Source organism: Tamandua tetradactyla, chromosome 7 (genome assembly GCF_023851605.1).
Source record: "Tamandua tetradactyla isolate mTamTet1 chromosome 7, mTamTet1.pri, whole genome shotgun sequence".
Lineage (NCBI taxonomy): Eukaryota > Metazoa > Chordata > Mammalia > Pilosa > Myrmecophagidae > Tamandua > Tamandua tetradactyla.
Genome location: NC_135333.1, coordinates 108,329,565 through 108,339,764, shown reverse-complemented (window position 1 = coordinate 108,339,764; position 10,200 = coordinate 108,329,565). Strand labels below are relative to the sequence as shown.

General features: G+C 41.3%; 1 protein-coding gene across 1 annotated transcript; it reads left to right on the top strand.

Annotated features, from left to right (window-relative positions):
* Positions 1 to 1,890: 1,890 nt before the first annotated feature.
* LOC143690558 (olfactory receptor 10AD1-like) lies at positions 1,891 to 8,963 on the top strand. The gene is made up of 2 exons (XM_077168232.1): positions 1,891 to 2,157; positions 7,959 to 8,963. Exons 1-2 carry the CDS (start codon positions 1,891 to 1,893, stop codon positions 8,961 to 8,963), a joined length of 1,272 nt encoding a protein of 423 aa, XP_077024347.1.
* Positions 8,964 to 10,200: the final 1,237 nt, after the last annotated feature.

Here is a 10,200-nt window from a genome sequence, read left to right as displayed (position 1 = left end):
CCTTCTGCACTAAAAAGCAATGAAGAGGGCAGGCAACGGTGGCTCAGTGGCCAAGTTCTCGCCTGCCATGCCTGAGACCCAGGTTTGATTCCCAGTGCCTGCCCAGGTAAAATTTTTAAAAATATTTAAAAAAAAAAAAAAAAAGCAATGGAGAACTGATGCCAGTATCAGAGAGTCGTGCAGACATTTGCTTTCTCCACTGCCTATAGGAAGCAAGGACTTGGGGACTGCTACTAGGCCAGGTAAGTGAGGAACAGAGGAGAAGTAAATGGGTGAGTACAGATTAGCAGTATGGAATTCAGGCTGAAAGGGAAAGAGCTGATAAAGCACTACCTTGGAGAAGTCCTGGACTGTGAGAAAAAAAACAGGTATCTGGTGTAGGGAAAAGTGAGGAGTAGAGGGACATAAAGATAGTCGAACAGCTCCAAAATTAGCAGGGTCACTGAAGGCCAAGTGACAGGTCTTGATAATGCACTTGCCTCAGATATCACCATGCTTAGACTGGAGTAGCAGCCATCTCATGGTTAGCCATTGTTCTCAGTTTTGGTCAGCATTGAAATATAAATTCTTGGACTTAAACTCAGAAAAAAAAAATGCTGTGAAACAGAGGTCATAGGGAAGTAAGCAAACCAATAACCTTCCTACTTAGCATGTCAATTAATGGTACAGAAATAGGTGCCTATTTGGTACAGAAGTAAGTACTAGTGTTAGAGTTTTTTCATAAGCTTTTGATTGGATATCTCAAGAATCATTAGACAGCTTGTGCTGCAAAGGTTAATTTCTGGAACCTTAGTTTTAGTGTCCTACAATGTAAAAAGGGTGTTGTACCCCCATCTAACTTACATTTCAAAAATGTCAAATCCATTATATTATATTTCTTAAGACCAGACTTGTAGGAAATGTTGGAAATATATAATAGTGTAGCAATAAAAATCATCCCTACAATAAGTCAGCACACATCATATGTTTCAGGTTCCACGGAGTCAAGCATTCCAGGACTAGTAAGAAGGACTGCAGTGGACTGAAGAAGTGAGAGAATTACTGACATTTTTGAGTTATTTAGAATCCCAGTGGCAGATAATTCCATATTGGGCAGGGTCTAATATAAAGGGACAGTTGAAGGATCAGAAGAAAGGAGGGTGTTCCAGATTAGTGGAATAGAATTATTATACTTGAAAGGTGGAAAAAAAGGTTAAAGGGGGAGAAATTAATCAAACATGTACATTCCATTACAGGGCACTTTTGTTTCTGTTCACCACCCCATTCCAGGAAGTATATGGTGCTGGCAGAGAGTGAATGTTCAGCCAATATTTATTGCTGTGTTGGACATAATGAAATGATATAAAAAATATGTTAGATTATAGGTACAAGGAGCAGTAGCTAAGTCAGTGGAAATACTAAAAAGAAAATTAATTAAAATAAAATCAAGATATACATGGATACAGGGCCCCCTTACTTAACAAGTCATCTAATAAAAGGAATAGGATTTTCTGAGGAAACCTGGGTCTAATCCAGACCTTCCAGGCCACTTGCCATGGTGATGCTCTCCCAAAGGAGACTTGGAATGGACTGCTATGAGATTACCTCCAGGGATTCAGTTAACTGGTCAGCCTTCAAGAGTAAACTATTGGCTCCCAACAGTACCCAGTTAGAACCTTGTGGCTGCCAAAGAGAGAGGATCCAAGTGAGAGGATTAGCAGGAGAGCAAGGCAGAATGAGATCATATACCCAGCCCTATAATGAGCAGCTGGTTTCCAGCAAAACTCAGCACATCCATGCAGTGTCTGTGGATCACTACATCTGAGGTCGGCAGAGCCAATATCCTCACCAGCAAATGCCAAAGCCCAGGGAAAAGGTCAGTGAATGTGCTCCTTTCCACTGCAAAGGACGATGATGCTGCCTCTGTTGACATCCACCAAAGATGAACACTCCTATGCTCCCTCAACAAACACCTGGTTCAGATTACACCAGGGCTCTGAACATGAAGGAGATGTCACAGATCTTGACATCTCCCTTGCTCCATTTATCAGACTCTTTAGACATCTAGTCGTGTCTCTGCTGTCCCAACTCTCTCCCTTCACCTTCTTCTCTATCTCTCCCCTCCGTGTTTCCATCAGGCTCTCAGTCTGCCCACCTGCCCTCTTGGCTCTGGCTGAGGTACAAGGACTTGAACTCGACTGGGAGGGCCAGTCTGCTTTGCAGAAGCCTCCCTCCAAGACCTGGGGAGGGGCACACAACCCAGAAACTCACCCTCTCATTCCTATAGCTTCACAGAGTAGGGAAAAAGACTTAGGAGCAGTCTCCAAGTGCCTACCCTTTACGTCTGATTTCACATCACCAGGGAGGCATGTCTAACCTCCCTGGTCTGCCTCTAAATCCCTTCCATGTTCGGCTTTTCTTGCCCTCATTTTCTGTCTCTAGTTTTGGGTTCCTGGTATCTGTCTCTTGATATACTTCTCTATATAAAAGGATCATATTCTCACACTCTATTCCTGTCTCACTATTTCAGTCACTCTAGTTTTTTGGCTTTAACAATTTTCTTCCTTTTTAGGGGAGAAGGTCTCTCATTTTCTTATGATTACTTTCTTTTCTTGATTCTTTTGAATCTTATCCTTTATGATTTATAGATTAGCATTTTCTAATAATCTGGCTATTCTCTTGTTCCCTGCCAAATGATGGCTGAAATGTGACTCAAGGATGGTCCTCTCTTTGAAATTGTGATACAGAGAATGCGGTCCCTATTTTTAAAAATGTTATCAGTCAAATTAAGACAAAAGGGGACTTAAATAAATCTCAGTTAGCTAAAAAGAGCTTCCTGACAGTGAGAAGCAGGGAATATTAGAAGGAATATAAAGGGTGAGTAACATCCTTCCCTCTCTGGATTTTTTGTCAAAGTAGTTTTACTTACAAACAGGAAACTAGTTCAGTCCTTACAATATTCTTTCCACATGTGAGGTGCAAATACAGGGAGAAGGATAAGAAACAAAAGACCGATCTAATGTTTATTTACTGAGTATGTCATCAGTCCAGCTGCTAATCATATCTTAGTTCGGTAAAAAGAAGAGTGGCCTAAATTCCCTTTGTATTAAGTGGCATTGCTAATGTTGCATTTCATGTGAGCCTGAAACTGAAGTCCCAATGCTTCACCCAGTGCTTCGTTTGCGCCCTTAAAAAGTGAGATTAGATTACAAATGTGGTTTTTGGATGTCAAACTGTTTACTTCTTAAAATCACCTATATCTTAATACAGGACTCTCTGTGTTTCAGATTATTTCTATTCTGTCCTTTCATGCAAATTCCTTTCTCTCTCTCTCCTTCTCTCTCATTATCTTGACACTCTCTCTCCTTTTCCTTTTTCTCTAAGCTATTTAGAATCAGCCCATATTATTCGGGTACTTTATGGAGTAAAATATCACAGAATAAGCAGTGCCCTAAAACACCTGAAGTTTTATACAGTCCACTGATGTCCAAGCAGCTTTCCTTGATTACTAACTTAGTCTCCTCAATTTCTCATTCATCCAACTCTGAACAAATCCTGAGGCTCCAAATATTCAGAGGCAGACCATTGCAAAGACCTCTGCATATCTTTTTCTTTCTCTTTCCTTTGGTTTCTGGCTATTTTTCTCATTGTTTAAATCTCTACATTGAAGGTGACTGTGATAAGGGAAAGAGGCAGCAACTCTAGTTTGGTTTCCTTATGGCTTCTCTCATGAAATAGGAAATTCACTTTAGGTCTCAGGTAGGAAAAAATAGATACATGGGAAGGATATCAAAACATATAAGGAGAAGGGAGGCAGAATATGGAGTTGGAACCTTAGCAATATGATCAAGTTGATTTTTTTTTTGGTATTTCCACTATTTATCATGTTTCCCATTAATGAACATCAATGAGAAGGGTCTCCCAAGAGAATATGTGACTTACATTGATCATCTGCACTTTACAGGGATCTGGCATTTCGAGCCATGGCACATTCATAACACATGGCCCTGGCCAGACCTTCATCAGGGGCTACAAGAGGTTCAGGTCTCCTCATTTTGGGGAATCTGGAGAAATTGAAGTGGATCCAGTGAACTGAACGAAGCAAGGTGAAGACAGAAAAGACTGAGAGGGAAATGATGAGAGAACTTTAACTACTTCTGCAATTTATCGCAATTTGATAAGTCTCTGTTGCAAGACAATTATTGACAACTGTGAGTGACAAAGAATCTACCTAGTGTTGATCTTGTTGAAGGAAATGGAAATGGGAATTAACTGAAAATAGAAAATAAGGGGAATGGGTAGACCTAAAGAACCATGTTTTGAGCTATTGGGTGTGCAAGATGTTGGAATGGGTGGCTATGTTGTAACAGATTTCTCAACAGAGCTCCCCGAGACTCCAACTAAGGACAAGGTGTCTTCCCTTAAAAGTATTTTATATCTGTCCTCAAAATGTCCATCCTCAAAATGGGTCCACATGCTTTTGTCTCTACAACCTCAGTAGGTAATACCTGGCAAAAGTTTATTAACTGTTGTCTTCCAATATTATTCCTGAATTTCTTCTAAGTTCCTGTAGATGTTTTAGTGAAAATCATGGGCTTCCAAAATTATTTTTCAAATGTTTTAAAAATGTCATAATTCTGGGGCCTTCTGAGTAATATGTAAACCAGTAAAAAGCTATTCCTAATATAATCCTAGGGAATTTACATAATTTATTTTGTAAGTTTGATTTCAGAATTCTTGAGTGTTGGCAATTATGGAATTTGGTGCCTCCACTCTGAATATTTGTAGCCAAATCTGCAAACAGTAATCCTTACTTTCGTTTCTTAATACAGACTGAAGGGGGAGAAATCATTATTTAGCAAAAAATATTTTTCATCTCTGAATATGCACTTTATGCCACAGTAATGACATATTCACTGATCATTCATTACTAAAAGAACATCATTTTAAGGCTACTACATGCCTCTCAAGATCTCCCCCAAAGTTCAGTTATAATTTCAAATTTAAACCTAAAATGAAAGACTTTCTAGGCTAAGCTCTTATTCTACCTTGTTGTGTTGTTGTTTTTCTTTCAGGAAGATGCCTTATTCTAAAACACCTCTGAATCTGTCCATTATCAATAGATATTTTTATTGTACCTGATTTTTTACTTTTTGTTCAGTTTTTCCTAAGTATCTTATTACTCTGTTAACCCAGAGATCACCCTGCTTCTCACCGAAACCCCATCAGAATGTTTAACAATATTGTATTATATTTTATTTGGTAAACATCACTGCACTGTGCACTCTGCAGGACAAAGGTTTTCTAGTTTTAGCCTCCCAGAGATGCCAGTTCAAGCTCGGCCACTCAACTGGAATCATGGAACTGTGACAATAGAACTTAATTAGGAGAAAACTTCCAGGAAAAATTCTTAATTCCCATTTTCCCCTTTGAGCTCCTTCTGTCTGCCATTGCACTGCCAAATTCAGTACTAGCTCCATACTCTCTTCTAGGTAGGAGTCTTCAGCCCTATGTCACAGGAGTTATTTCTACTGTTTCTTATTATAGATTGCTTGAGCCTGAGAAACATGCCTCCTAAGGAAATTTTGCATCCCATATGTAATTAGCCAATCCAAAGCCAACCTGAGCCTGAGTGGTAAGTTATGATTCTCAAACCTGTGAACCAACAGTTAGGAGAGCTGCTAATTTTGAAAACAAGATGCTAGAGAATAAAATTAGTAGGACTAATGCATGTACCCCAAAAAGAGTCTTAGAAGCTCAATACATACAATATGAAAAATGATAGGGCAGAATAAACGATTAACAAATGAATTGTGGGGCATATAAGGCTTTCCACATATACTGTAAGGTGCTATACCCATGTAGCTTAACATTACCAAAGTAGACAGACATCTTAGATAATATTAAGCTATATGGGTATAGCACCTTACAGTATATGTGGAAATGTGATGGTACAGATTTCAAAGATGTAATTGATGCAACTTCTCTTCCAGAGTGGCCCACAGTGTCAGATCATGCACCCTAGACCGTCTCATCCTCAAACACCATGTGATCTTCTCTATGGCTTCCCATAGTGATTCAGTAAAAAACATCATTCCTACCCACAGGAACAGAATGAGGTAAGATATGCTTGCCATGAGAGTGGCCCACTGAATTAGACAAGTGTTTGACTGATTGACCCCTAATGGTAGCCAGCAAGCACGAGCTGCCAGGTATCAGATAATTTCTACTACAGTGAGCAACCATAAAAGTTAGTCCTCCAAGGCCCAGTGATGGCTTGGGTCAAATTTTTATTTCTTCTTGGACAAGTCCAAGGCTTCTCTGGAGTCTGGCTCATTGACTTATTTTATAGAAACTCTGACATCTGGGCCCAGGCTCCAGACAATATCTTACATTAAACAGGACTCTCTGCCCTTCTTTTCCTTTTTTGGGCCCCAAGAGGAGGAGTATTAGTTATAAATTCTAGGGGAAGCATCCCAAAGTGGACATGATAGGAATGGCTTACTGCTCAGACATTGTCTGACTTTATCAGGAAACTAAATACAGAGTTACAAAGGAGGGGCAGTGGCAGGGTAAGTATTCCTAAGAGGAAGATGAAGAGTATAACAGATTAGAGAAATGAAGAAGAGAGAGGTGCTCAACCAGAATAAGTAGATGATGGCAGAGGTCTATCACTAGAAATGAAAGAAGAAAAGGGTGAAAAAAAACAAGAAAAGAAAAAAAAAGATTAACAATGAGATTGAATGTGTATGCAAGTACCAAAGGCAGTAAGAGAAGAGAGGATGAAAAGGACATGACAAAATCACATGGTAAGAAGAAATGTATGATCCATTAGCTTCTTGAAGTGAGGGGAATCTGATAGATTCTACCTCCAAAATAAGATGAAAAGTAAAAGAAAGATTAAACATGAGCATAATGAAGCACTCCCTGAAAGTTGTGATAGTGAGATAAGAGGAGGGGGAGAATTCTGAATTCTCATTGTATGACGATGGAAAAAGAAAAATATTTAATCATGGAAGTAGAGAGAGATTAAAGTTCTTTGTACCTCTATTCCAGAAAGGGGGGCTTTGCCCCATTGGTTGGATTCTTTCCAACCAATGGCATGTAGCACTAAATTTCAACCACAGTAGGAAAGAAATCCCCTGTTAAAAAAAGCATGCAGGAGCCTACAACCAGGCCCACCTCTAGAATGCAAGGGTGGTTGATGAAGGCGCTATCACCACCAAGCAAGACTGGGAAGAGGTGGATGATTGGCTAGGTAACAGTGTCTCCAAGATGTACAAATAACTCTCATCTGAGGGACAATCCTGAGAGTTAGAATGTTTTTGTTTTCCCTGAAACTTCCACCCAGTCATCATTTTAAATTATGTGCAAAAAGACAGCATTTTTTCTGTCTAAAAAGTATGCCTTCAAATATTTTTCAGGTGCTTCCTGAATATGATCACCTACACAGTGATAGCAGTGTACCCTCCCCTCAACATTCCATTCCCGATTACTTAAACCATTCCTTATTTGGCATGGATATGAGAATCCCAACAAAGTTATTTTTTCACCTCTGAATGATTCAGTTAGTGGTTAATCCTTCAATATCGAGGACCTGGGAGCAGAAGCAGTATTCACTTGAGGACTAATCAAATCTGAGTAAAGTAGAACCATCACTTCTCATGTTTTTTCCTTTTCTTTTTTTTTTTTTTTTTTTTTTTGCATGGGCAGGCCCTGGGAATCAAACCCGGGTCTCTGGCATGGCAGGTGAAAATTCTGCCTACTGAGCCATCACTGTACTGCTCTTACTTCTCTCATTTTTGATATTCAGATTCTATGCACACCTATGGTCTGTGGTGACACTCATATTTTCAAAGCACCATAACACAGAAAACTTATATAGAGCTTGCTAACACTTGAATTTTCTACCAGGCATTCTTCTGATTTTAAATTACTGGATTTATGCACCTAAGTGAGTGTCTTACATTATCCTATAGCTATCTCACCTGAGCTTTTCCTGCCCTCCGTCCTTCAGCAGGCCCCAACAGGTGGGCTCATGGAATGGCAGCACCGTGACAGAGTTCATCCTCGTGGGCTTTGAGCAGAGCTCCCCTTCCACTCGGGCACTGCTCTTTGCCCTCTTCCTAGCCCTCTACAGCCTTGCCATGGCCATGAATGGCCTCATCGTCTTCATCACCTGGACAGACCCCAGGCTCCACAGCCCCATGTACTTCTTCCTTGGCCACCTGTCCTTCCTGGATGTCTGCTTCATCACCACCACTATCCCACAGATGCTGATCCACCTGGTGGTCAAGAACCACACAGTCTCCTTTGCCTCGTGCATGACCCAGATGTATCTGGTCTTTTCTGTGGGTGTGGCCGAGTGCATCCTCTTGGCTTTCATGGCCTATGACCGTTATGCTGCTATCTGCCACCCACTCAGCTATGCCGTGATCATGAGCCGGCAGGTCTGCATGAGGCTGGTGAGTACTGCCTGGGTTTTTGGGATGATAAATGGCATCTTTCTGGAATATATGTCATTCCGGAATCCCTTCTGCAAAGACAACCATGTAGAAAACTTCTTCTGTGAGGCACCCATAGTCATCAGCCTCACCTGTGGGGACCCCCACTTCAGCATGAAAGCAATCTTTGCCGATTCCATCGTGGTGCTGCTCAGCCCCATGGTGCTCATTGTCGTCTCCTATGCCCGCATCCTGGCCTCCATCCTTGGCAGGGCCTCCGCCTCAGGCCGGGGGAAGACCTTCTCGACTTGCGCCTCCCACCTCACTGTGGTCATCTTTTTCTACACCTCGGCCATGTTCTCTTACATGAACCCCCGCAGCACACATGGGCCAGACAAGGACAAGCCTTTCTCCCTCCTCTACACCATCGTCACCCCCATGTGCAACCCCATCATCTACAGTTTCCGCAACCAGGAAATGAAGGGGGCCATGGTGAGGGCCCTGAGGAGGAAGGGCCCAGCCCAGCCAGAGGCTGTGTAGCAGCAAAGCTCCTGGAGGGGCAGCTCCCTCCCCTAGGGTGGTGACACTTCCACTGGCCCTGGCACGTGGGTAATGTTGCAGTGCGGAAAGGCTCCTGGAAAGAGCATTCATGACTTCCTTCATGCCAGCATCAGATATAGAAGTTCCTGCTGATATATAATGCTATCTGTCTGACTATGTTTTAACATAGATAGACCCTCCAACCTTCTCTCAGTAATGCGTTTTCATGATAGAAACAATAGGTGCAATGAAATGGAGAATTTTATTCCAGAATTTGGGAAAGGGTGGCTACCTCTCAAGAGAAAGACATTGAAGAGGACAACCAACTGTTATTTCCAGAAAAATGCTTTCCAGGGCCAAAGTCAACTAGTGTGCATTTCAGCTTTCAGAAAGGGAACAAACAAAGGGAAGAGGAGAAGTTGAGAAAGGAGCAGCGGGTTGGGGAAATAAGCTATCAGGCAGGTGATATCATCCCTATTTGGTGCCCCCCAAATTCTTCAAGGAAGCTCCTAGAATAAAGCAAGCATTGATTAATGGAATTGTATTACTTGTCAAAGCCAGGTTGTATAGGAATTTACACCAAATATGTGTGAATTGATGAGGCGGAGGGAGGGCAGAAGCAAGAGCAGGGAGTGTGAAGAAACCACCAGCTACCCTGGATTTCAAACTGGGTGTGGGAGCTATATAAGACACCTCCCTGAGTCACGGAAGTTTTGAGTGACATCTGCCTTGGGCAGGAATATAACAAGACCATTTTTTCTTATTTGCACATTTATTGGGCCCCACATGAATATTTTGTCAGTAGCTTGGATGCATGTTGTACAATTTTAATGCATCCTTTGTAAAATAAAATCTTCTTCCCTGTCTTAAAATATACGTAAATTCCTTCAGATTTTCCACCCATCTCACTGATTTCTTTTCCCACCATTCCTATCATATTTCCTATACTTTTGAGCAGTGGTTCTCGACCAAGGTGTTATTGCCTCTCAGGGTGTATTTGGCAATGTCTGAAGACATTGCTGGTGATAACAATCAGGAGAGAGAGAATGCTACTGGTATCTACCAGATAGAGATGCTACTAAATATCCTGCAGCACCTAAGGCAGACTCCCACAACAAAGAATTATGCAGCCCAAAATGTCAATAGTGCTGAAGTTGAGAAACCCCAATCTAGAGAAAAAGTAGTTTTAAAAGAACAGAAAGAGGATAATGATGGAGGAAATATGATATAAGAAGAG

Excerpts from the sequence above, each read along its gene's own strand:
- LOC143690558 (XM_077168232.1), top strand. The coding sequence starts at position 1,891 with ATGATGCTGCCTCTGTTGACATCCACCAAAGATGAACACTCCTATGCT. Across the intron at positions 2,158-7,958 it reads CCCTCTTGGCTCTGGCTGAG|CTATCTCACCTGAGCTTTTC; the intron begins GTACAAGGACTT and ends ATTATCCTATAG.